At 36.6% G+C, this 27,848-nt stretch overlaps 1 protein-coding gene across 2 annotated transcripts in view; it reads right to left on the bottom strand.

Moving 5' to 3' along the window:
- Positions 1-230: 230 nt before the first annotated feature.
- Positions 231-27,848, bottom strand: part of anxa11a (annexin A11a) — a 40,854-nt gene continuing 13,236 nt past the window's right edge. Inside the window, exons 2-15 of one of the 2 annotated variants that reach the window (XM_052089751.1) lie at positions 24,111-24,317; positions 20,127-20,224; positions 16,790-16,990; positions 16,606-16,693; positions 15,925-16,019; positions 14,413-14,526; positions 13,859-13,949; positions 13,631-13,710; positions 13,415-13,471; positions 10,723-10,816; positions 3,761-3,856; positions 3,239-3,297; positions 1,999-2,121; positions 231-983 (exon numbers count right to left, since the gene is read on the bottom strand). In XM_052089751.1, the coding sequence (XP_051945711.1) occupies positions 924-983; positions 1,999-2,121; positions 3,239-3,297; positions 3,761-3,856; positions 10,723-10,816; positions 13,415-13,471; positions 13,631-13,710; positions 13,859-13,949; positions 14,413-14,526; positions 15,925-16,019; positions 16,606-16,693; positions 16,790-16,990; positions 20,127-20,224; positions 24,111-24,309 (1,455 nt within the window). In that variant the 5' untranslated portion in view covers positions 24,310-24,317 and the 3' untranslated portion in view covers positions 231-923. Of the gene's footprint in view, positions 984-1,998; positions 2,122-3,238; positions 3,298-3,760; positions 3,857-10,722; positions 10,817-13,414; positions 13,472-13,630; positions 13,711-13,858; positions 13,950-14,412; positions 14,527-15,924; positions 16,020-16,605; positions 16,694-16,789; positions 17,129-20,126; positions 20,225-24,110; positions 24,318-27,848 lie in introns of both variants that reach the window. The other variant, XM_052089750.1, reaches the window with a different exon arrangement.

Genomic DNA, 27,848 nt, shown 5'->3' on the forward strand with positions numbered 1-27,848 from the left:
TTGAAAATGATCTGAAGTCACCTCTCCTTATTCTATGTGCACTGCTGTGTTTTCTAGTAGAGTGAGCAGCGTGTGAGTTATGCCTGATCCATGAGGAATAATTACATGCATGTTGATTTATATACCAGTCAGGCTTTATGAGGTCACAGCACAATACGCTCCAAAAGTCAGTACTAAGAGGGTTAATGAAGAATTATTAAGTTAATTTGAGTTGAACACATGAGTAATAATCTCTTTCAAGCATATTTTACTTAGCATTTCATATATGTGCTTGGCTGCATACAGGGTAAACAAAAAATACACACAAAGACAGCACCATCATTACCTCTTTTTTGCCTCAATAGATAGGTGATTGACAAACATAATAGCTACAGCAAGAGAAGCATGCATGGTTAAAAAAGAAAGCATATTAAACATAAGAATATCAATTTCTTTACTTTGATATGGACACAAATGAATGTTCATTTTAATGTCTAAAACTAAAACCTATGGCACATTTTCTCTCCACATTTACTCCAAATACTTAAAAGTCAGTGAACTTGGTATTTGTTATTCAGATGTGTACACAATACTAAACACAAATTTTTGATGGCATCAACTTGAGAATAAAATATACTTGTGGAAACAATTACATCCAATATCTATGCACTCGCTCTGATAAAATAATTCCATGATTGGCTAGGCCACTGCCTTCAGCATAAATGGCACGTAAAGAGATAAGATAGTTTGCTACTCTTGAGATTGTAATAAAAAAATAGAAATAAAACGCCATGTAATGTAATGCGCAACATATATCCACATAAGTGCTTTTGCATTGAGTACGGAAAAAACATGCAAGTACATAGTAGAGTGCAAATTAGGGTAATGTGTATAAATCGTGGTGTGGCTTTATGTCCTCTGTGACCTGCAAACATCTATAGTCTTTAATCACTTCCACCGCAGAGCTTCAGCAGTAGTTTCTTGTAATCTCCAGAGGTGTCTCCCTACAAATACAAATTTATTACAGATTTATCAAGGTTATTATTACAATACAGCTTTTAAAAATGCTCCAGCATATATACAATGAGGTCCAAAGGTCAGAGCCTGTATTCACAAAGATTTTTTTATCTTACCACTATGAGTTCTCCAAAGAGATCCTAGCTAAAAGATTTTGATTAAAAGCTATTCACAAAACTGCTGAGAATTACTAAGTTTTACAAAGGAATTCTTAATTTAAAAGTAAGGCGGAGTTGACCTCGTTGCTATTGATGATGTCACATATGAGCGCACTCTTAGTGATTGATAACAGTGAAGCGCTGTTTCTCAGCAAATTCCTCAGGAGAGCGGAATATATATATATATAACAAATATAATATAAGATAGACAGATAGCGGAATATATATATCAAATAGGCTATGATGGATGGACAGATGGATGGACAGACAGACAGATAGGTCTAGATAGATAGATACATACATAGATCCGCATCCATAAGAAAACTTACACTATGAATTGTCGGATGATGTGCAGTTGGGAGAGGGCATATATAGTTAGATGGATGACTTTGCAGACGTTTTAAATTAATTAAATCAGATTTCTTCATTAAAAAACTTTTTCTCCACCACCTGGATTGAGGCGGTGACGTAGTGGGACGCCTTAATCCAGGTGGCGGAGGATGAATCTCAGTTGCTTCCGCGTCTGACACCGTCAATCCGTGCATCACGTAGCTTGTTGAGCACGTTACCAGGGGTGGTAGTCAGCGTCAATACTCACTGAGCTACCCAAGCCCTTCTTCAATACATTTAATATCATCAACAAAATACTGTTTTTGCTTACATTTGATGACCTAAAAAAAGTGCTTCATTTTACATCATAACTTTTCTTTGTTTACAAGTTTTTCATACCGTAATTGTAAGACTTCTTATTTCACAGAATGTTTGGCCCCACTATACATATGAATCATTTTCTTTTTTTAAAACTGTTATGTTTGTTTTGCAGGGTTGTTACACAACTACTCACTGATATGGCCGTGTACAGAGATTTCCCATAATTCTTCATGTATTCCTGACGTATATCCAGCAAATCCACCTCAGAACGGGTCACCATGATGCGGACCAGAGTGCGATCCTTGGTTCCCGCTCCCTGTGTATAAGCATATACAACACTCTCAGCATTTCAATTTTTCTTAGTTTTTAAGCCAGTTATAATTTGAACTGAGGCATTTCATTCAATACGCAATGGGATCCCAACTTTCTGTATGACACCTATGACTTAAGTAATTTACTCGAAGTACCCTATTACAGTGCTTCTCAAACATTTCAGGGCAAGTACCACCTTTCATCAAATAAAAATCTCCAAGTCCCACCTACACACATGATACTAATATTAGCATTAAAGCTCATTAAGAATGGCTGCTAAGAGTTGCAATCCACTGCCTTACTTTATAAGCCTAAAAAAAGACCCCAAATTATCATAAAAGTAGTCCATGTGAAGCATAATATTCCAAGTCTTCTGAAGATATACAATATGGCTGAATGCCATCATGAAACCTGTGGTGCTTACCGAGGAGTAAATGATCCCAAAATAAGGTAACTATTAATAATATTAGCCGAACCACAATTAATAGTAAAAGATGCTTGTTGCTGTATAATTGTAAGTAATACTTTTGAAGCAAAGTAATAAATATATATATATTATATATAGTTTTTAAATATTTAAAAATAAATGAATTATATGTATTTATACTTGAAATAATTTGTTGTAGCCCATTTGTTAGATTTATGCATTTCAATTTCATAACAAAATTATATTGAATTTAAGTAATATTTAATAATAAAAAAAAAACTATTTGAACTTTTATTAATAACATTTAGTTTAAAATTAAATTTGATGGATTTTGTTATGAAATGTATATATAAAAGTGTACATATACAAATTATATATGAAATATGTAATTTACAATGGACAAAAACAACCATGAAATGGTACTTTGCCTCATTTTAAAAGCCAACCACACTGGTATATGCAATTCCTTTTTAGTATGAATTAACTAAACATTTGGTGTACAGATTTGATTAGCTTTTTCTAGATCAGAAATTAGAATAATCTTGTGCACCACCTGGGGGCACTCTGTGTACGTAATGCAGTTTGAGAGCCACTAGTACAGAATTACTTCAAACCTCACTTTTGTTTGTAGTACTTCATCATGTTTAGTCATTGAGAATAACTTTAAGGTCAATAACGCTCATCCATGTCTCACCTTCATGGCCTTGTAGAGTCTCTCAGCAAAGTAGGCAGGTGTGTTTTTAATGCATTTCACTGCATAGAGAACAACATGTTGAGACACATCATGCACACTTACCCAGCAGCTAATAAGTGTACAATACAGCAAGCAAGACAGTTCTTGAAACGTAAATGAGAATATTTAACCAAAAGAAAGACAGTACAATTCATGTGGAGGGAAATGTCATGTCCAAATGAAAAAATTGACTGTTCACCACCGCATACTGAAACAACACACTAAACACACTTTAATATGAACATGACCAACTGAAATAAAATCATGCACTATGACACAACAAGCAGGTATAACACGAAAGCTACAGTATGTGATATGGAACTCTCTGTGTGTGATTAAAATAGATTACCACATATTTACCCTATCACAGCATTACCCTTAAAGGGGCCAGCAGGATGGAGAGCAAGTTAAGAAATACAATTATAAACTGCGTAAAGGAGATTACATCCCAAACAATTATAGAGGTAGGTTCAGAGTGCTCACCGACAGCCAGCATGCCACTCTCAAGGTCTCCAGACATCTCCCTCTCAATACTCTTCTCAATGTCTCTGCCACACATGTGCTGGTACTCATGAAACACTGTCAAAATAAACACACAAAATGTCTTAAAACACTCGACATTTTGGCAAAACACTGCATCAAATGGCAACTGTTTAAATGGACATCAGCAGTTGAAAGCACTAATGGCATTTAAGCAGTCAATAGTTTTTAATCAGGAATGAACAGACATAATAGTTCATTATTCTGCCCATTCTCCTCATGAGTCTGTGGCTATGTGCAGTTCAGAATGCAATACTAGCTTACTATTTACTGAATAACAATCTGTTTACACTGGATACTGCCTACTATTCTTAAAAAATAGGAAATGAAACCGCAAGCATTATTCCACGACACATTTTTCCAACATTGCATGAGAGTTCCATCCAATAAAATAAAAAAAACACATATGAAGGCATATGACTACATAAAAATACTTTATCCATCAACTGTATTTCTCCATCACTTGCGGACATACTGTCAGATAGGCATGTGTCCTCTCTGCTTTAAAAAGGAATAATTAAAGGTTTTATTATAATTTAATTAATTATTCATACTATAATGATGAACAGGCCAGAGTTTGTTAAACGCATGCTCAAGGACAGTTTAGCAGTGTCGGCTGTTCAGACCAGTATCTGATATGGGCTACATTCTGTGCTGGTCCTTGCCATTGGGGAATTATGGACCGGTCCAATAGGCAATATTCAGTACCCAGAGGCTCTTGAAAACATATGTTTGTATATGCTTAAATATGTGAGCCCCACAGATTATTCAACGCCCCCTTAACAGGGCCCAGTGACAATGAGGGTCCCCAGCCCTCTTAAAGGACCCTTTTGTCTTTCTGTTTCTAATGAAATGTTTTGAGCCACTCTTTAATCCTACAATGCCGTGCATATCATATTTGATACGTGACTTTCTAAAGCCTCTACACATCATCATACTGTGTAAGAGATGTCTACTGTATCCTGGTGAAAGTTTCCGTGCTCTTCTGGAAGTAGAAGACCATGTAATATAATTTCCAGAATAGCTACCTTCATATTTTGATGCACTCGTGTTTTTTTATGTGAAATCTTTGCTGATTTTAATGATGTAAAATGAACAATAGCGTTTATATTGTTACTGATATTTCAAAATGAGTATTAATTGAATTCAAGCCACATGTGCTTAAAATAACATTATTTTAAAGAAAAAATCTTTAAACAGGTAAGAAACAAGAAACATTTCTGACTATTATTTCATATGTTAGGCTTATGGTTAAACTTTATTCACTTTAAATACTAACAGTAGATATAGTTTACTCAACTTAAAGTTTTTACTATTCTTACTAGTTTTAATTACATTCCTGTTACTCTCTAAATCCTAAAGTTGTCATTAATGAAAAAGTTTTAATTAAACATTACTTGAAATGTCACATTTTGGAATCATAACTCAAATACACAAGTTCTTTAAACTTTGGCTTTGAGTTTGAATAACTCAAAATTACCAAGTACAAAATTGCAGCTGTGTGGAATACAAATGTTGCTTGTTTGGTCAAAACAAGGGAATCTTTTTCTTTTTATTAAAAAAATTATTTTGTTTGAATTCTTATGACTATTGTTGTTGTTTTTGTTGTAGCTGGTTGATAATTGAGATTTTTGTTAAGTCACCATAAGGGTGATTAGTGTTACCTCTGGTGAACTTGGAGCCAGTTAAGTTTAAGCCATTCTTCTTTACTCACTTGTACTTTACAAAAGTGCAGATTTATGTGCACTAAGAAGTGCCAAGTAAAGTCCAGTGTGCAATCTGGCTAACCTAGAGTCTAGTCATAATTTCCCTTATTCTGTAAGACCCAATTTAAATAATTAAATCAAAACAACGATATTTTAAATCACAGATGAGTTAAGCTTAAAAAATTAAGTTCAGTTTACTTGAACCAAATAAGTATGTTTACTGTTTTTCAAGGCAATCGGTTTGCATGCTTTTTATAAGTAAGGTCAACTAATTCGATTTTACATTGTTCTTTAAATAAAAGGGCTGTCGATCAAGCGGCTTTGTTTAGTTCCTGAAGTGCAGTAACCATAGCCATTCCTATCTACTATGCTACACATCTCATTTTACCTGGCAAATGTCCGAAATGGGAACAAAATAATTTATTATAATAACTAGAACAACCCCTCAATTCCCTCCTCTACAGTTGACAGTAAAATAATTATAACATGCAAATAAAAATGTACTGTTATTGTTATGATGCCTTGCTGCCTAATCAGTTAACGGCTTAACCGACACAGTTATTTGATGAATGGAACAGTTTAAGGAAACTGGTCTGGATACAGCACAGCTTATTTTCATCTTAACTCCGTATAGCCTCGAAAACAGTATTTTCCAATTTACGGACATAGCCCTCCTGTTCCTGTTTGTATGGCAACAAATACTAGTACTTGGCTGCTTATAATGTCTCCGACAACATGGGGCACTGTGGCCGATCGGGGGCCCTACGCAACTTGCGTGTTCACCTAATGCCAGAGAAACTAGTGCGCAGCTATCTTGAAACTTTTGTCTTGGAACTTACAGGTTATAGAGTTGTCATAAGCAATCATGAGTATTTTAAAGTGTTCAGGGGAGATTTTAAAACGAGGATTTCATTCATAAATCCACATGATCCGACCTTCAAACTGTGGATGTACTGATATGCCTCTTTTCTCATGAAACTCCAAGAGAAAACACAAAGTCATTAAAAATATCTCATATGGCACCTCTGACCATCTTCTCATGTCATTGATCCATCACGTTATAGTGAAGATAAGCAGATTTTTTTTTATCGTTAATCTGTGACAGGAAACAGGTGCCACACGCGCGCACACACACACACGTGAAAGTGTTTGTTTTATTTTATATTCCGTTTACAACTATTTTAATCACATTTAAGCCTCTAAAAATTTAGGGTTACGAATTCATTTTAAAAAGTTCAATTGTAATTTTCTTTAATGTTGAACTTGCATTTATAATAATACGAGCTGTCACTGTTGGAAATGTCATATCAACTACACATTTTAACACAAATTATTAACAAGTTGAAATCTAAAAATTAAGGAGAATTACACATACAAAAATTAAACGCTTGTATTATGAAAAAGTCCATTGTGTCACAGCTGTCTGAATGTGATCTGTCAGGTCCAAATGACATCCGCGGGTGTCAGAAAAATCACCTCACGAGCATTTTCACGTAATATAGGGGTTGTGTAGACTCACAACTTGAACTCTTGGGGAAAAATACTTTCGATGCTCCCACGCATAATCCATTTTGATCGACTCTTCTCAGTAGCTTCAATAAAAACAGGAAGTTAGATGACAAAATTCGGAAGAGTGGAGTGTGGAAAAGGGACGGGGCTGAATAAGGTGAATAGGAAGGATCGGCACTGGCTACATTTAAAATGTCATGTGAACAACCTAACAAAAAAATGTGTCAGCTGTGGTGTGAATGCAGCCTTTTGGTCACATCTCACAGCGCGGCACAATGAAGGTGTATGGAATATTGGTCACGAACATGGTGGCATGGTCATACATTCACATCACATAAAATAGGTCATACAATAATTTTTGCACAAAAAAATAATAATATATGAATTATTTTATGCAAAAACTTTTTGTTTGGCAGTCAGGTCAAACAATGACTTCAAAAAAAGATGTTAAAATCATGGTAGTTTTTAGTTCCAGTTCATCCCCCTGTAAAAGTAACATCAAGTCGAGCACACTGCACATTTTGTCACAAGTAGTGGGTCATCTAGGTATTCTTTGCATACAGGAAACTTGCATACTGAGCACAGTATAGATAGCATAAACTTCATAAATAGTAAAAGTAGTGTGGTATAGTTTGCATTCCCAACATATTCTTAGTCTTAATTTTGAAGTTTGTCATTAAAATTCTTTCATCTACTAAATACATCAACTAATTTGGGGAGTTTCTTCATCTCCTTGTGCGGTCACTACATAATCTAATACACTAAAGGTTCCAACAAAAGACCAGGGGACCTATATGGTTCTTTAATGGCTTTGTCCTATGGAAAAACAATAAAGTCAGTGTGTTGATTTAGAGGCGGAGTTAATCAAAGAGGTTCAACTGGAAACCGGCTCTAATCATGAGTCATCGCCCTCTTTTACAACTGCAGCCTTGGCAAGAGTTGCTTGACTGTAAGCCAAGACTACTCTCTATGTGGAAGCACACTAAAAGCATTCTACTGTCTGGATTTAAGCATCATGAAACACACCTCTTTCAGCTGAAGTCTGCCTCACAAACGTTTTGAAAAATGCAACTCAACAGGGCGTGGACAGCGTGGGAGAAAGTGGGTGGGACAGGGGCAGGGCAGAGCAGGGGAGAAAGAGTGGGGCGAGCAATCTGTCATCTGTCTGTTGCCCATGCCGGCTCTCACTAAACATCTCTCACCCTCAGCATTTGAGTTTGGGAGAGAGATGACAGAAACTGCAGTAGAAGCCAAGTCTTCATTTGGGTTCATACCTGCTGAATCATATTGTGTCTTCACCTCAGCCCAGAATGCCATGGTGTTTGTTGTTTCCTCCCATTACTGTAGATATTTTAGAGTGTGACATGTTAGCTACTTTTTTGGAATGTGTGTAATGTCCAATGCGGTGCTTAATTGTATTAATATTTGTGATTGTTTTGAGTGTGTATAGAAATGTAGTGAAATGTTAAGTTTGAATAAAGTACAATGTACAGAGTTGTCCAAGTAATTGTTTGAATTCAGAGAGTTTAGAAAAAAAACTGAACAACTGTCTAAAAATCTCTTGTGATTAAGTGCATGAAAGAATAAAAATAAATGGTCAAATTAATTACATTTAAAACAAAAGGGAGCAAACAATACAGATTCGTGATTGGTCCTTGACAACGCTGTTTGCACATGCGCAGCTCATTCACATCTATGTCAGCTGCCGTGCGGTCGATTGATTGTGCTGCTCCGCCTTCTCGCCTGCTCACCTCTCCCTCTGTCAGTCTCAGTGAACAGAATAGATGCAGAAAGAGGTGTGCCTCCGAGTCCAGGCAGGAAAGCAAGAACACGCGCTCACGGGGCAGTACTGGTGTCTTTCTTCTACGGAAGGTTGCTGAGGTTTGTCCAAAAAGTCTCTAGATTTGTCGCTAGGTGCTCTTTTGAATAAAAGTCGCTAAAGAGTAGGGCTGCACGATTATAGCAAAAATCTAAATGGTCAATTATTGCCCTTGATATTGTAATCGTGATTATTAATGTTGATTAAAATATTAAATTACCGTGATGTCACAAAGTAAGCAACCGTGTTGTTCTTCAGAATAGCAGATTTCAGTGGTGTATATGAGCTGCGCTCCAGTTTCTTTTAAGGATCTTTTAAGTATTGTATTGTATTGTATTTTAGATTGTAACAATATTTGTTAAGGTAAGGCAAATTAAAAATTTAATTATTGCTAAATTACTGCTTAAATTATTAGTCCACATACAATAAATAATATGACATATTCAATATTCAAACTTATTAACAGCTGATTTAAATCGACCAAGGTACTCTGTTCAGTAAGCCCTTTGGTGGCGAGAAGGGTGCCCATTCACCCCGTTAGATCTTCAATGTTGGATTTCATCTGGGCATTCAGATGGTTTAAAACTTGCAAATTAGTATCAGTTGTCATTACTGATAGGACGGAGGACTAATCTAAGCGGCTTTCATTGCCATTCATTGCTCAACGGACATATTAATGATTGGGTAGAATACTCAACCGCTGCAAAAACACATTGTAAATAGAAATCATTGATGCAAAAGTAGCAGACTTAACTTGAACGCTGTAATAGTCAGTTTTCACTATTACATAATCATGGCAGCCGTAATCGCGATTTGTTTTTCGATTAATTTTGCAGCCCTACTAAAGAGGTCTGAAAAGTCACTAAATCTAGCGACACTGGAAGGCACCGGTGGTCATGTGGTTTAATGAATAATCATTCATTAAACATTCATTCATTAAGACGCATCGCGTTCTCATAGGATTAGGCCACGGAATCTCAGTAATAATTATAAAACACTGATGACGCGTCGATGCCCTATAGTACAGGAACACATCTTTTTTTTATTTACAATCGTGCGTGCCAGTTGAGGAGTTGTTACCTAGGTTACTGTCATTAAAATTATCACTTTGAAGCCAGTCTCTCAGAGATTGTGTGTAAGTAAACTTTTTACATGATTTCAAACACAAACTCTAAAAAGAGATAGGTTTTAAAAGTGAAAGGGGCCTTGACAAGTTTAATAAAGCAAAGAAGCGACACAGCGCTAGAAGCAGCGGTCCACAGAGAGAAAAACCTGCATTATTGGCTTTACTTGTGGCTGGAACAGTACGTTAAACACAGTGACATCACCCTAAATGAACTCATTTTAAAATGACATCACGCGTATTATAAACGGCGACTTAGTTTGCCTAGGGTGCTTTAGTTCGTCCAGGAGAAAAAAGTTTGGGTTCTTCCAAAGAATAAACCAGGCTTCAAAGTAGTACGCGAACAGGAGAAATCTCACCCAACAAACACCATGGCAGAACAAAATGTCACTGCATTTCATCATCATTTGTAGGTGAACTAAGCAAGGCCTTTTCGCCCAGTAATTATAAATTAGCCTTAAGTCGTTTTGAATAAAGGCAACTGCTAAATTACTAAATGTAAACCGTTTTTGGCATGCCTGGAGATAAAGAAGCAAAACTTATGACACCACTGTCATCAGATTTTTTCCTGATTTGACATATAGTATATTATGTTAATATTAATCTTGAAAAAATAAATAAAAATCAAGATCTAATTTCATGTAGATAAGAGCTGTACTTGTTGCCATGATTGTTGCCAAGTGAACTGACTTAAAGGGACTTTGACTAAAGAATACTACTATCAAACTACCAATGGGGCCTGACGTACCTGCTCTGAGGTGAGCTTTGCTCCGAGCACACAGGATGGCATTGAACTTGGACTCATCTGTGCCAAGTTTATTTTCTCCTGCTTGGTATAGAGCCTGCAGCAAAAGACAAACAGTGCATAGTAAGGACTGTTCAAAGCATGATAAAAATATAGGGGAGACCGGGGCTAGCTGTCACTTTAGTAGGTTCACTTTTTGAGTAAAGATTTTTGTTTTATTCTATAAAGTACTGACAACATTTCTCACAAATTTCAAATAAAAATATGATCATTTAGAGCATTTATTTGCAGAAAATGACAACTGGTCAAAATAAAAACAAATCGTGTGTTTTCAGACCTCGAATAATGCAAAGAAAACAAGTTCATATTCACATTTTTAAACACAACAACACTTAGGAAGAGTTCAGAAATCAATATTTGGTGGAATAACCAATCACAGCTTCCATGCTCGCTACCAGTCTTTCACATTGCTGTTGGGTGACTTTATGCCACTCCTGACACAAAACTCTCCAATATTTAGAATTTGGACTGCAGTACCCATTTCAAACACTTGTTCTCAATCTTACATCTAGCACCTTTAAAAGTTTGTATTGTACTACACTTATTAATTTAAGAGGTAAAACTTGTGATATGGCTGATATGAGTTTAATGGAAAACTTTATTAATTTAGATTATATTGTACAGTTGATAATGCAAGTAAAACTAAAAACATAAAATAAGGATTCAATAATGATGGGGATGAAATATACTTTATTAAACATGAAAATAATGAAAACTATAATAGGTTGAATTAATAATTGCTTTAGCAGTAAAGTTAGAATGGATAGATGGTTACATGCATGTACATTCCTTAATATAAATAATTTTGTAGGCTTACTGTAGTTAATCAAACTAAGACATTGTCTTTAAAGGGATAGTTCACCCAAAAATGATAATGTTCATCATTTACTTACCCTCATACCATCACAGATGTGTATGACTTTCTTCTGCAGAACACAAATGGAGATTTTTAGAAGAAAATTTCAGCTCTTCTTAGGTGAATCCATACAATGCAAGTGAATGGTGGCCTGAACTTGGAAGCTCCAAAAAACACAAAGGCAGCATAAAAATAATCTACCCAAAGACTCTTCTGAAGTTATATGATAGATGTGGGTGAGAAACCGATCAGATCGAGTCCTTTTTACTATAAATTCTCCACTCTTCAGAGTAGGTGGCGATATGCATAAAGAATGCTAATTGCAAAACCATAAGAAGAATGTGGAAGTGGAGATTTATAATAAAAGAACTAAAATATTGATCTGTTTCTCACCCACACCTATCATATCACATCACATCACATCACATCACAAGACATGGATTTCACCACTTATGGATTTAACTTACCCAGTCTTATGGGTTACTTTTATGCTGCCTTTGTGAGTTTTGGAGCTTCAAAGTTCTGATCACTATTAACTTGTATTGTATGAACCAACAGATTTGAGATATTCTTTTAAAAATGTTTGTTTGTGTTCTGCAGAAGAAAGAAAGTCATACAAATATAGGATATCATGAGGGTGAGTAAATGAGAGAATATTCATTTTTGGGTGAACTATCCCTTTAAATTCTGTAAAGGAACATAATATATTCTTGGCTACAAAGAAATCTGCTGAACATGCCAACTTTTACTACCAGGGGAGTAAAAAAAGACAGTTAATTGAACACAACTTTTTGTGGAAATACACCAAAACGTTTTCACTGTGACCTATTGTACAATTAGGTTTTCTGCAAAATTTTAACATTAAAACAATTAAAATAAAATAAATAACAAATTATTTAAATAAAAAAAGAAGCAGATAAAAAAATCAAATCATTGTTTTGGTCAAGAAATTTAATAATAAATACATTTAATAAAATTGTATTGCCCTAATAAAATTTTTACAACATGACCTGACGTGATATTTATGAGAAAGTCCCTTTAGAACATAGCTAAAACGTAAACCTTCTTTATATACACTACCATTCAAAAGTTTGGGGTCACTTTTCATCTGAAGGCTTATGCTTAAATGTTTGAAATTAGTTTTGTAGACAAAAATATAATTGTGCCACCAAATTAATTTATTTAATTACAAAACAATTTTTTTTTTTTAATTGATGACAAGTGCCTAATGTTGATGGAAACTCCTTCAATACTGTTAAAAAGCATCCCAGGGTGATTCCTCAAGAAGTTGATTAAAGTTGATTGAGTACATGTCTGCAAATTCTAGGCAAAGGGTGACAACTTTGAAGATGCTAAAATATAACATAGTTTTGATTTATTATGGATTTTTTTAGTTACAACATAACTCCCATATTTCCATTTCTATTGTTCCATAGTTGTGATGACTTCACTATTATTCTAAAATGTGAAGATAAAAATAAAGGATGAGTAAGTGACCCTAAACTTCTGAATGGTAGTGTATTTGCTAAGAGGCTTAATTGTGTAGAAATTGCAGTTTGGAGAAAAGATTTGACTAAACATTTTCTTACGTTAAGGTATTGAGAGGTGTTAGAAACAGCCACCCCCCCTCACCCCCCAAAAATACTGCTAGAGAAAACACGTTTGTGACATTGGACTGTTAACTTAAAACTAAGATAAAGCCCTTGTTACAATTAACCTTGAGTGACAACTAGCCATTCTCTCCTATTAATTAGTATTTTTTTTTTCTCCAATAATTACCTGAGCATCCTGTTTGGCTATAGATACGTCCACATTTTCCCTCTCATCACGATTACCCTTTGATATGATAACAGAAAGAAATAGTGGCTTGACTTTCAATTTGTGACATTAGTGTTATAATTACAATTTTTGAGACACACACACACACACACACACACATACACACACACACACACACACACACCATGAATCAAACAAAACACAGTGTCTGAGCACCTGAGCGAGAGAGACCAGCAGTCTACGGAAGTGCCCAGATGTGTCTCCACTGATAGCGTCCTCCAGTGATTTCTTATTCTCTAAAAGAGGAATACAGAGCATTGTTGATCACAACTGACTGCGCTTTGAATTAAAACTCACATGACATGCACCAGATGTCTGATTGGAGAGTAATCAAAAGGGTAATTGCTAAGGGAAGGAATTAAGCGATATGAGTGGAGTACACACCAGCTTTGAAGATTTGATTGATTTCTCGGATCTCTGCATTAGAGCGAGAGGACAAGATTTCAATCAGACAGGCCTCATCTGTCCCCGCTCCCTGTAAATTCACAATCAGATTAAAAAACTGCATGTTGACGCAACACACCATGTTTGATGTCATTGATACCATGAACAGAATTATTAAGATTTTCAGTAAAACGCTATTGTATGACTTCAGAAGACTTGGATTATATCACACAAGTCATATAGACTACATTTATGGTGCATTTGTGTCCTTTATGGTAAGTATAAGAAACAGTTTGGGTTGTCTAATCCTTTTTAGACTCAGGGTATACTGTTTTTACATACAAAAACTAACACTGTATGCATCATTAAGCTTTAAAAATTGCATTCAAGCACTCTTTCATTATTAGTATTTATATTACTTTTTCTTTTTTTATGCTCTCTCTGACGTTACATATTGATTCACTTTTCCATGTGAGAATGATAAGTTGCATAATGTATGATTTAATATTCTTTCATTCTATTCTGAATTATGTTAATAAAGAGCATTGACAAACCTTGATTGCCTCTTTAAGCTCACATGCATCATACTGAGCTGGAGTCTTCAACATGGCCAGCACAAGCTTCTCAAAGTTCCCTGAAAGCTCAGACTTCAAGTCCTTAACCAAGTCCTGTGAATATGGAGTTACAGTAAAAAAAAATTCAAGTGCGCACCCTCTGTTCCTAACTATGAAGGCAAATCCTACAATTATGTTTGGTGGCTCTAGTGGCTCAAAAATGACACATTTCACATTTTAGAATATGGGGTTGTGACAGGGCGGAGGGTGGGGCCGGGTGGTGTTTCTGCACACCCGGTCCCTTATCAGGCTAATTAAGCCTCCGAGAGGGATCAAGGCCGACTGCGGATGGTGGTGCGACAGAGAGAGATCGTTTACGGGCAGCTGACCGTCATGTGTGTGTTTGTGTCTTTAATAGTTTTAATGAAAAAATTAAACAATTTATATTGTCAAGCCGGTTCTCGGCTCCTCATTTCCATTAATCCCTTTACACTTGTGCCGAAGACCCGGGAAGGAGGAGGGATACGCCGTAGTGGATTTCTTGGCACTACCGTCTACCCCAATGGAGCAGCCGCCTTCCCAACGGAAGAACAGCAACTGACCGCGAGGGGAGAAGGGGCTCCTAACCGACCGCCTGGAGTGGTCTGGGCTGCTGCCAGGGGCAGAACAGTCCCCTACCAGCCGCTGAATCGCAGCAGGATCTGAAACAGCCAGCCGCGAGTGGAGAGGGGCTCGCTGCCGACCGCCTGGAGTGGGAGAACCACTGCCAGGGGTGGGGGAGACCCTTTCTGTTCCCCGAGAACACGGCGGGCCGTTCTGGAGGACTGGAGTAATACACGGTTACCCTCCCCCGTCCCCTCCCAGATTAAGGAAGGCGGGGATGATCTGCTGGCAGACGGGGCTTAAGGCATGCCCTCCCCCAGGGAAAGAGGGGGGGAGGGGGTGTACGTCATGCCTGGGGCTCCCTGGCCTGAAAGAACGAGGGAGGAATGTGACAGGGTGGTGGCCGGGGCTGGGAAATTTCTCTCCAACTCTTCTCTTTCTCCACCCGGTTGTGGTACAGTTCAGATGAAACATAAAATTATAGCAGACTGCCAATATTCCACTCATTTTTCCTCCATTTCTTCGGTCCAATGAGACTTTCTTGATAGCCTGTTGCAGGTACATCAGGACTCCTCCCACTGAACCTTCCTGTGCCCCGTTTCTTGCTCTCTCATTGGCTGTAGGTCAACGCTGCAGTTGTATTCAGTCAAAACACATTTCACAGTGATTTGGAATTGCAGACAGGTCCATCTATTTAAAATTCTAGATATCTGGCTGACATCGGCGACGCGTCGATGCTTCTCTCAAATTGAGTCTTTGATAGCGATCGTCGCTCACGGGAGCGAGCTCCAATTTGCCTATGATTTCAGGCTTTTGCCAGCGATCTCCACAAAACTGTCAGCAAGTGAAAATCGGGTATAAAACGTGTAGTGTATCCTTGGCATAAAAAGCTACAATGCTTTCCATTACCTTTCCATAGGCAGTCTTGTATGATACCAAGAGTGGTACACGCTGCTTATTGGAGCGACTTCCCAGCAAATTAATGATGGCTTGTTCATCAGTGCCTGTTGAAAAATGTGAATGTAAATTAAAGCTTATAACAACAACAAATGACATATTTATTGGAAAAGCTCATATCGTGTTACATGTTAGGTTTCAAGACATTTCAGTATATGAACAACAGTGACCTGTATCACGAATGGGGTCAAACTTAGTGAGATTAATAAAAGATACGTCAAAAGAAATATGAACAAAAACACCTTTTATCCCCAGGGTTAATGAATGATTCTGCATTCAAAGAAATGGAAAAAGCGAACAATTTAAGCAATAGTTCACCCAAAAATAAAACTTCTGTCATTATTTACTCACCTAAATGTAGTTCCAAGACAATATGACTTCTACAGAACACAAAAAGAGATATTTTAAAGAATGCCACATCCAGCACTTTCCTTACAGTGACAGTTAGTAGTGACTCACTATAAAGCTTGACATCAGCAATCGCAACATTCTTTAAAATAAATCATTAAATGTTTTGCGGAGGAGAGAAAGTCAAATGGGTTTGGAATGACATTAGGGTAAATAAATAATGACAGAATTTTCATTTTAGGGTGAACTATCCCTTTAACATGAATAACGACATAAAAAACCAACCAAAGCCTTTCATGGCTTTCCTAAGGACCTCTGCATCTTTAAGCGGGTCAGCACCAGGAAAGGCTTGGATCGTCCCTCTGAATCCACGCTACAAATTAAAGCAACAACAGAAGAGTTAAGACACATATAACTAAAAAAAATAAAACAACAACCCAGAGTAAATCACACAAAAAAGTTAATTTACATTGATAGCTGGAACTGCAGGTGCTCCTCCTCCGTAGCCACCACCATATGCAGGCATGTTCGGGTTGGGTGAGGGTGCTTTGGGATAGCTAGGCATGGACGGATTGGGGGACGGTGCATTTGGGTAGCCTGGCATCTGCTGACCTGGGGCTGGCCCTCCAGGGTACCCCATTCCCGGACCTTGGGGCATACTTCCTCCTGGCTGAGGGTACAAGCCATAGGGCTGGTTAGGGGAGGGGGCAGGTGGGCCCCCAGGCTGGGGGGCAGGATAACCAGTAGGGGCTTGAGAGAACATGGATGGATTTGGGGTAAATCCACTAGAGGCGGCGAACTGATTTGCCTGTGATGGGAATATTATAGGGTGATAAAGGAACAAAGCGAAAGCAAAGCATGGTAATTACAACATGGACAGTAGAGATGATGCTACAGGCAACTGCACATATAAAGCCTTGAAATTACAAAACTGAGAGAAAATGAGACACTGAAGGCCAGGAAAGGCTGATAAGGAGGACAGAGAACAAGTGTGCATTCATTGAGAGGTTTGTTTGCACTCATATGTTTCTGATGACTTAAGATACTCCCACCAGCTGGCACGCTGCTGTCACGCTGCTGTCACCGAGACACTATTTTGCAGCGTTCACTCATTGTAACAGTTATAGTTACAAAAGGTTCTCTTTGCTAATCCTAAAAATGTCAAATTAAAAGAGTAATGAAACCAAATTTTTAGTAAAAAAAAAAAAAAAAAAATCATTTAACAGCTAAAACGTCATTTTACAAAATTATTGCCATCAGTAGTCATGGATGACCGATGGGTTTTTCAATGGTCAATGCTGATACTGATATCTAAAGAGCATATGCTAAATGGATCTACTCACCTACTGAACTTAAAATATTTACAAAATGTGAGAGCAAGGTGTGAAAACACTTCTCTTCTAAAACACTAAGGGCTCTATCTGTGTGCAACGACTACACGCAATATCTTATCCAATTTTCCTGAGAGCGTTAATTCGAAGTACAATAGCGCAAGTGGCTGTGTGAGGGAGTATTTGTGCAAGCTGTGGGTGTATTGTATGTAAATATGTATATAACTGTAAATAGTAAACAGTATATGTATATAATTACACACTATGTATTGCTATTTTTCTGAGAAAGGTCACTGTGCTTAGACGTTTGAAAAGCACCTCTATTCTCAGTGCAGAGTCTAAAATAATTTCCTGCATTTGCAGTTTGGAAATTCCACCAGTAGGTGGCAATAAAGTTAATGTCCCTGAAAATCACTATTGATGCCGTTTTATGAAACAAAAATGTATGAGATTTGTGTTAAAGTTTAGACTGTAGAGTTTTATGGTTTAATTTTCAATTATTTTTATTATTATGTTTACACTTGCACTTGTAAGTATTTATGACCAAATTTGTATTAATATTTTTTCCACCTGTTGTAGTAGAGTGATTTCTAAGCCACTGCAAAAGGGGCCGGTGGAAGAAGTTGGAATTTGGTTTGATTATATAAACTTTAAATTTTTTTTTACTATTTCATTATTTATTACAATTGTGTTTATTTTGAAATGTAATTTAAATTCAGACATATTTTTGGTTGAAGTTTTTCATCTTTCAATAAATAAATAAATTTTAAAGCAAAATGGACAAGCATTTTTGCAAGAAGCAAAGTGTGTGCAAAAAACAAACAAAATAAAATCGATCCCTCAGTCAACAGCCTAACCTGGAAGGGCAATACAATCACTATCAGTAGATGATAATGATGAATAATACTTATATTCTCTATAATTGAATGGCGCCTCCATCCAAATCCTGAGAAGAATCATGTTTTTCATGCATATAAAATATGCCTTTCCACATTCCACATTCACTACCAACTTCTTATGAATGTGCGGTCTTTGTTTATATCGCTGGTGAATGGACTATAAAATAGGATGCAGACAGTGCAAACCAGAGAAGAACCTCAGAATTAAATTGCACTTGACCCGGCCAATTAGCGCACACAATTTTGCAAAACCTACTTGCAAGTAGACTTAGTGCTTAGGTTTCACAAAAATAACAAAACTTAAAGGCCATTCCTAATGACCCTGCACTAATGATATATCGCATAGCCCTGCACTTTGCGCAAGCGCTCTTAAAATATTTACCTTTGTTTAACTGTGTAGATTTTATGGGATTTTCCATTTACATGTGTACCACTACGATATTCACGGGTGCACATAACTGGTACGCAGGTACGCATGCGCGACAAAAATCAGGAATGCGTAATGCGACTTGTGTTACTCTGCGCCTTTGCATACTTAACCGATCTTCTCATCTAAACTTACACATGACATGTTGCTTGTCAACTAAGTTATGCTGTCAGAGATGTCCAAAAAGCAACAGACATTAAGCAACTTCTTTGGCGTTTCGCCACCTACAAAGAAACGTCAACTGGAGCCAGAGCCGAAAAAAAGACTTTTTTCGGAAAAGTGGCTCAAAGATGTGCAGTGGCTTGAAGCTAACGATGAGCGCACTGAAATGTGGTGCAATATTTGCCGCTCAAATCCACATCTAGCAGACAAAACAGGTGCGTTTTATAAAGGCTCAAAGAATTTCAACCATCCTTTATTTGACAAACATGAAAAGAGCAAGGAGCACACGAATGTGGCGCAAGCTATTGTTCATAAACAAGCTAGCCGAGAAGAAATGTCCAGTCGCCCACTTGCCAGATGGCGAGACAAGCTGAATGAAGAACAGCGGCAGGACAGTGAGGAAGACTCCACTTAATAAGACTACGCTACATATGGCGTGAGTACCAAACACCATCTCCTGGTACTCACCGGAGTAACTCACTGATAAAGTTATGTGCACCCCTGACTATATTAGCCTTGTGTTTGAGGTTTTGTCTCAGTGTATACTTAATATCTTTAGGTAGTCAAGCAAAATGTGTGTGCTTTGTTGCCGAGCACAAGATTGTAACTGTAAAATTTAGATAAGATTTCGAAGTGAAATACTGACCCTGCTGCAACAGTTCCTCAATGGATCTACACTTGTTCACATTTCCTCTGATCTTTAAATTTGATTACAGAGAAAATTTTAAAGCACACTTTGCATCAGTACATTGAACTGGGTCAAATTTGTTGGTCAAAGCACATTCTGATGACAGATCAATAACAAGACATCAATGTCAAGGTCACAAGAGCACAATTATGAAAAAAAGCTGATAAAGGAAAGATTTTTTGTGGTTTTAGCACAGGCTGACTTATCACAAAATAAAATGTCCTGCATCTGATGAGAATGGAGACCGCTGTTCCACTGTCACTTCTGATTACACATTATGATTTCATTTGAAAATTTACCATTCCTGGGAGATTGCCAGCGTTGAATCCAGGATTCGGCATATTATCCAGACTAAAACCAGGCATTCCTGAAGGACCAGGAGCACCACCCCAACCGCCTGCGAATAGATACAAAAAGTAAAATAAAATAAAACATACATAAAGAGCGATCATGTTTGAACACACAACTATTAAAAACCAATGTATTAAGTGCAGGTGGCACATAAGGGGATTGTTCACCAAAAAACGAAAATCCTGTCATCATTTACACATCCTCATATTTTTCAAATCCATTTGATTTTCTTTCTTATGTGGAACCCCAAATGAGATGTCAGGCATAATGTTAGCCTCAATTCACTTTTATTGTATTTTTATTCTATACAATGAAAGTGATTGGTGGCTGAGGCTAACATTTTGCCTGACATCTTCTTTGGTGTTCCATGGAATAATGACACACAAATCACACAAGGGTGAGTAAATGATGACAGAATAAAAAATTGTGGGTGAACCATCCATTTTGCAGTTACATTTTTAATTAATTAAACAATAAAAATCCAAGTAGTTTTTCCCCTTTAACCCTCTGGGGTCTGAGGGTGTTTTGTGCCCTGGAGAAGTTTTGACATGCCTTGACATTTGGGCTTTTTTCAGTTGTTTAAAAACACATTAATGGCTAAAGTCTGATAACACTCTATTCAGCACAAACTGGGCTACAATAATATGTGAGCAACATGTATGTACATGTTTGTATTTTTGAGAAAATAACGTTTATGCAAAAACTAAATTTTTAAGTCACTGAAATAAGGCCATATAACACATACTAAACATTTGTCCACAAGACTTTTGAGAACTGGATCTTGTAGCCTAGAGTTTTTGCTACATAAAGAAGAAAAACCATCCTGATTACTCATTCATACAAAACAATATAGTACTTTAACTTTTGTAAGACACTTTTCATGTTGAAAGGTCATATGCGAAGAGGTGTGAACTATGAATATTCAGGTAATTCACACCTGAGGAGACAAAGACCCCCTCCCTTGGGCCTATCAATGAGGAATGTGTCAGAAAGAGAATGAATGTGAGGAGACTTAATAATCAAAATCAAGTTTTAAGTTAAAAGAAGTAACATAAAAGTTACATCTTTACATAAAGACTATACTTAATTTTAGACTTACACTACCATTTAAAAGAAGTCTCTTCTGCTCACCAAGCCTGCATTTATTTTATCCAAAATACAGTAAAAACATTGTGTGAACTCATTTTACAATTTAAAAGAACAGTTTTCTATTTGAATATATTGTAAAATGCAATTTGTGATCAAAGCTGAATTTTCAGCATCATTACTGCAGTCTTCAGTGTCACATGATCCTTCAGAAATCATTATAAGGTGCTGATTTTCTAATATGGGGATACTGACATCACATTTGACACATTTACACCTGAACACATATTTGCAAGCACAAGCATTGATGATAAACACTATATCAAATATATTTTAAACATTCATATATTTTTATATCATATTACATATCATATTTCATACAGCATACAATTTAAATGCCTGCTTTAGCCGAAACAACATTTAAATGTAACTAAAACTTGCTTATTAGGAGTCATATTTCAAATGTCAATACTCTTAATCCTGGCTGGCAAGTCTGGAAACAGCCCCACTAGTAAAATATGTACATGTTTATATAAAATAGCATGTCAACTAATTAAAACGAAATGATTACTCGTCCGAAATTGTATCCTCGGCTGGATCTAGTCTCCCTTCAAAATACAAATATTCATTGGAGTCCCGCTCTTCTTCTGAGGAAAATGTTAACTCTTCCTTCCTATCGCATGTGTATAGTTACAAACGCGCAGTAAAATGAATGAATTGTTTACATCAAACCTCTGAACACTGTCGGGGGCGTTTACCATTTCCCTTGATCGTATGAATAGCACCCTCTGCCCGTGGGTGTGATCACATTAGGTATAATTAGCTGAGCCTGTAAAAAAATGTACAGCGCTTTGTTTCATACAGATTACATTGCAGGAGAATACTTGTTTTAAATTTGAATTGTTTTATTTAAAAGTAGAAATCTTAATTTTTCTTTAGACATACGTTTCATGTTTGTGTGATAAGTATTTGCAGAGTTTCAGTTCATTTTTGTGATGCGTTTCTGACATATGCTTGTGAACACGGAGACTGCTGAAAGCTCACCCTTTTTATTTTCTTTATTTTACAAAAGCACAAGATTTTGTTGTTATTGTAAGTGTACACAAATAAAAGTAGACCCTTTATAGTCTCTAATGATGTCTTACACTTATCTGTATGCCCCAAAATGATGGAGTATTTTAAGTTGTTTCAGCTGTAATGACGAAAATATCCAGCAGGACGCGCCTGCACATCCCCAGAGGGTTAATTCAATGATTGTCATTTAGAGGTATTTTTAAAAGATTTTTTGGTCCTCTTTATTGTTAGTAAGCACATTTAATACAACCTTTTAAGTCGGGCACAAGCTGAATAGTAGGTTAAGGGCTAATGATTAATCATGGCAATAATCGCCCGAATAGACAAATAATCGTTCTAATAATCGTTAGATTAGTTGATTATACAAATAATCGTTACTAGCAGCCCTAGTTGACATGAACTACTTTCAGGAAGTTGATATGTGGTGTGACAAGCTTTATGCCATTTTAAACAGCATTTTATCATTAATAATGTGTGCCATTTTAATAGCCACATTAATTATAGACTAAATGAAATATTTGGACTCTAAAAATGCATTTGTCTCTCTGGAGGACCTTTTAAAATGAACTAGGGAATTGTGACCAGCCACAGCACCAAATATAAATGTTTTCTTTCAAATATATACATTGTAAGATAAAATCTTGGTGTTAAATAACCACCACCATTTTACTGTATATTCAAACCAAATATGATGTAATTGTATTCCACTGAATCTAATTCAGGTAATAAAAGTGCAGTTGAACTGGATTACAATTGCAACTGGACCATAATTACAGTACATGATACATACTGAGAGTTTGATTCTGAACTATGATGAACAAAATACTTGTAAACAAAATACAGAGAAAAAAAAAAGTGTGTACACAAAGCAAAACATTTTGGTATAACAAAATAGCTAAATCAACCAGATGGAAAATGTGTGACACAAATGTGTGACACACAAGCCAACAATTCACATGTTGCCACCAAACAGGACATGTTATGAAACATAAATGTGCTAAACATTGTTAAACGTAACAAACAGAACACTGGGCCTTTCAACAGAACGGACCCTAAAATAATGACACAAACAAATGTCTGTCAGTGCAAGACAATGCTAGAAAATAGCTAGAGTTTATAACTTAACTCACTACACATTCAGTCACTGACTTTTCCTGGTGACTCCACCTGGAAATTCCACAATTCAACATTTATGGCTATCCACACTGTTCATTGAGTGTCAGTAATGAAAAGTGACATTTACTTTATGGCCTGACTAAAGTGTCCATAATATCATCATAAACAAACATCAAAATGCAAACTACCCAATAGAAAATAATGTATGTGCACACATATGTTCCTAACCCTAGTGAGCTGACTACAAAGACAGCAGTATCTAAAAATGTAATCTTTTACCCAATATTTGTGTGTAATGTGTGTTTGTATGCTTATTTCAGTACTGCATCATTAGATTAGCAACATCCTTACACAAAACTCTCAAAATACTGAGATCAACTGTCAAGTCACCTGTGTGCTTCACATGAGGACCGCTAGTTGTATGAAGCACTGAGTTGCTGTCTATGTAGAGCATTCCAAATATTCTGATCGCAAACAGTATGTCTTTGCTTGGCTGTTTCAAACTTCTTTTAACCTCTGAACGAAGAAGCACTTCTTTGTAAGTGTACTGGGGCCTTAAGAAGGTCACTGCCTATGTAGACAGTAGACAGCAAGGTAGCTCAGTAGGTTTTAGGAAAAAATCCACCTAGATAACAACTGGTTTTAAAATGACTCACCTGTGGGTACAGAAGGATAAGCCCCTGGTTGACCAGGATAGGCGCCTGGCTGTGGCGGGTAAGCACCCGCCTGCGGGGGGTACATCCCAGGTTGAGGGAGGTATCCCCCTGCTGCAGGAGGGTACATCCCTGGTTGAGGTGGGTATCCACCGGCCTGAGGAGGATAGCCGGGCTGGGGAGGATAACCTGGATAGCTCATAGTTGTGTCTGAAAAGACAACAGAATGCATCACCAAAAATATTTATGTATTAACCAAACCTTCACATGTCTGTATTACAGATCATAAATCTAAAACAGAAAAGATCTTCTAATTGTTGCTGTGAAGGGTTCAAACACTTTTTGACTAATACATTTCCATGACTTTTCCTTGACCTTTGCAGTCCATGTAATTACTAGATCATTCTAATTCAGACCATTTCACTGACAAATCATTCAAAAAGATTTGAGAACTGGTGCGTCCAAATCAGTAAAAAATAACCAACTCAAATGGAAAGCTTCACTCACAAAACATACATTACTTTGGCTTGAAATTACTTTTTACCCTTAAAAAGAACATTATCTAACAATTGTAATATTTAAGAACAGACCATAACTAGAAAAAAATATATTCACTGTAGAAATTACCATGACATTGGTAACATTTTACAATTAGGTGCTATTTGTTAACATTAGTAAATGCATTAGTTTTCATGAACTAACAATATTTTTGCAGCATTCATTATTCATTCATAATAAGTTAATGTTAATTTATGAATATACAATGTTCATTGTTATTTGCTAGTTCATAATGCCATACAGAGGTGGGGATAAAGTCTTGTACAATCAGGCCAGAAACACACTGAATAAGGAAATCAGAGGGGCTAAAAGAAAATATTCTGATAAGCTGAGAAACACGTTTTCAGGGAACGACCCTGCATCAGTGTGGAGTGGCCTGAAACAACTTACTAACTACAGGACGCCTACCCCCAACACAACAACTGGCTGAGAACCTGAATATGTTCTACTATAGATTTGAAAGGCCCAATCTCACAACCCACATCCGCTCTGAACTTCACTTCACACAAACATCAACACCTCCTGAAACCCCTCCTCCCCCTCCTGCTACTCAACCTGCATTTAAGATCTGTGAAAAAGAGGTGTGCCGTGACATCCAAAAACAAAAGACAAGGAAAGCACAGGGCCCAGACGGTGTTTCACCCATTTGTCTAAAATCCTGTGCTAACCAGCTGGCTCCCATCTTCACACTGATCTTCACATTTACATTTACATTTATGCATTTGGCAGACGCTTTTATCCAAAGCGACTTACAGTGCAATTATAACAGGGACAATCCCCCCGGAACAACCTGGAGTTAAGTGCCTTGCTCAAGGGCACAATGGTGGTGGCCGTGGGGTTCGAACCAACGACCTTCTGATTAACAGCCCAGTGCTTTAGCCACTACGCCACCACCACTCCAAAATCTTCAATAGATCAATGGAGCAGTGTGAAGGCTCATGCATAAGAGACCCAAAACCACAGAACTTAATGATTACAGACCCGTCGTTCTGACATCTGTGGTCAGAGTTGGGTAGAGTAGCCAAAAACTGTACTCAAGTAAAAGTACAATTACTTGAAAAACATAATTACTCAAGTAGAAGTAAAAGACCTAACATAAATAATTACTTGAGTAAGAAAGTATCCAATTAAAAGCACACTCATGTAGTGAGTAACTCGTTACTTTCACAAATGACATAAAAGACGTTTACTCCCCGATATTCCATTACATAATACACATTTAACATGTAGGCTTACTACAGAATTATTATTATTAAATGTAAATTCTGTCATCATTCACCATCATGTTGTTCCAAACCCATATGACTTTCTTTCTACCATGCAAAACAATAAGGAGATATTAGACAGAATGTTTGCCTGAGTCACTATTTAATTTAGTTATACACTGCACACATACATACATACATATATACATATACATATTGAAAGTGAATGGTGACCGAGACTGTCAACCCCCATAACATTCGGTCTAACACATTTTGTGTTCCACATCATACAAAGCCTCACACTGGTTTGGATCAACACGAGGGTAGAGAAATGATGACAGAATATAACATTTTGCCACTTTAAAGAGATAGTTTACCCAAAAATGAAAATTCTCTCATCATTTACTCATGCCATCCCAGATGTGTAAAACTTTCTTCTGCAGAACACAAATTCAGATTTTTTAAATAATATTATAGCTCTGTAGGCCAACATTTTTATGCTCCTAAAAGCATATAAAAGGCAGTATAAAAGTAATCCATAAGACTCCAGTGTTTTAATTCATGTCTTCAGAAGTAATATGATAAGTGTGGTTGAGAAACAGATCAATATTTGTCATTTTTTGCTAGATAGCAGGAGGCGATATGCAGAGAAGTATGTGAATCACCAAAAAAAACAAGAAGAATGTGAAAGTGATCGGTTTCCCTGTTTCTCATCCACACCTATAACATAGCTTCTGAAGATACAGATTTAACCACTAGTGTCTTATGGATTACTTTCAGCTCACCCAACACAGCGTCTCGGTGTTCACAAGCATATTTCTGAAAAAATTTTTTACTGAAACTCCGCGAATACTTATCACACAAACATGAAACATGTCTAAAGAAAGCTTAAAAATGTCTACTTTTAAATAAAACAATTCAAATTTAAAACAAATATTCTCCTGCAATGTAATCTGTATGAAACAAAGCGCTGTACATTTTTTACAGGCTCAGCTAATTATACCTAATGTGATCACACCCACGGGCAGAGGGTGCTATTCATACGGTAATGTGCTGAGGCAATTAAAACAAATGGTAAATGCCCCCGACTGTGCCTTAAAAACAAAGTTCATTCACTTTTTTGCGCATTTGGAATACACAATACACAAGCAAGAAAACTCCTGGATTGTGACAAAGACTTTTTTTCCGATGAACGTTTGTATTTTGAAGGGAGACTAGATCCAGACGAGGATACAATTTCGGACGAGTAAGTCAATTAGTTGACATGCTATTTTATATAAACATGTACATATTTTACTAGTGGGGCTGTTTCCAGACTTGCCAGCCAGGATTCAGAGTATTGACATTTGAAATATGACTCCTAATAAGCAAGTTTTAGTTACATTTAAATGTTGTTTCGGCTAAAGCAGGCATTTAAATTGTATGCTGTATGAAATATGATATGTAATATGATATAAAAATAATATGAATGTTTAGAATATATTTTATCTAGTGTTTATGCTGCCTCATTATCATCATTGCTTGTGCTTGCAAATATGTGTTCAGGTGTGTCAAATGTGATGTCAATATCCCCATATTAGAAAATCAGCATCTTATAATGATTTCTGAAGGATCATGTGACACTGAAGACTGCAGTAATGATGCTGAAAATTCAGCTTTGATCACAAATTGCATTTTACAATATATTCAAATAGAAAACTGTTCTTTTAAATTGTAAAACGAGTTCACACAATGTTTTTACTGTATTTTGGATAAAATAAATGCAGCCTTGGTGAGCAGAAAATACCATTTATTTTAAATGGTAGTGTAGGTCTAAAATTAAGTCTTTATGTAAAGAAAATGTACAGTCAGATTACTTCTTTTAACCTAAAATTAGATTTTGATCATTAGGTCTCCTCACATTCATTCTCTTTCTGACACTTTCCTCATTGATAGGCCAGGGGAGGGGGGCTTTTGTCTCCTCAGGTGTGAATTACCT

Source organism: Xyrauchen texanus, chromosome 24, assembly GCF_025860055.1.
Source record: "Xyrauchen texanus isolate HMW12.3.18 chromosome 24, RBS_HiC_50CHRs, whole genome shotgun sequence".
NCBI classification, from domain to species: Eukaryota; Metazoa; Chordata; class Actinopteri; order Cypriniformes; family Catostomidae; genus Xyrauchen; species Xyrauchen texanus.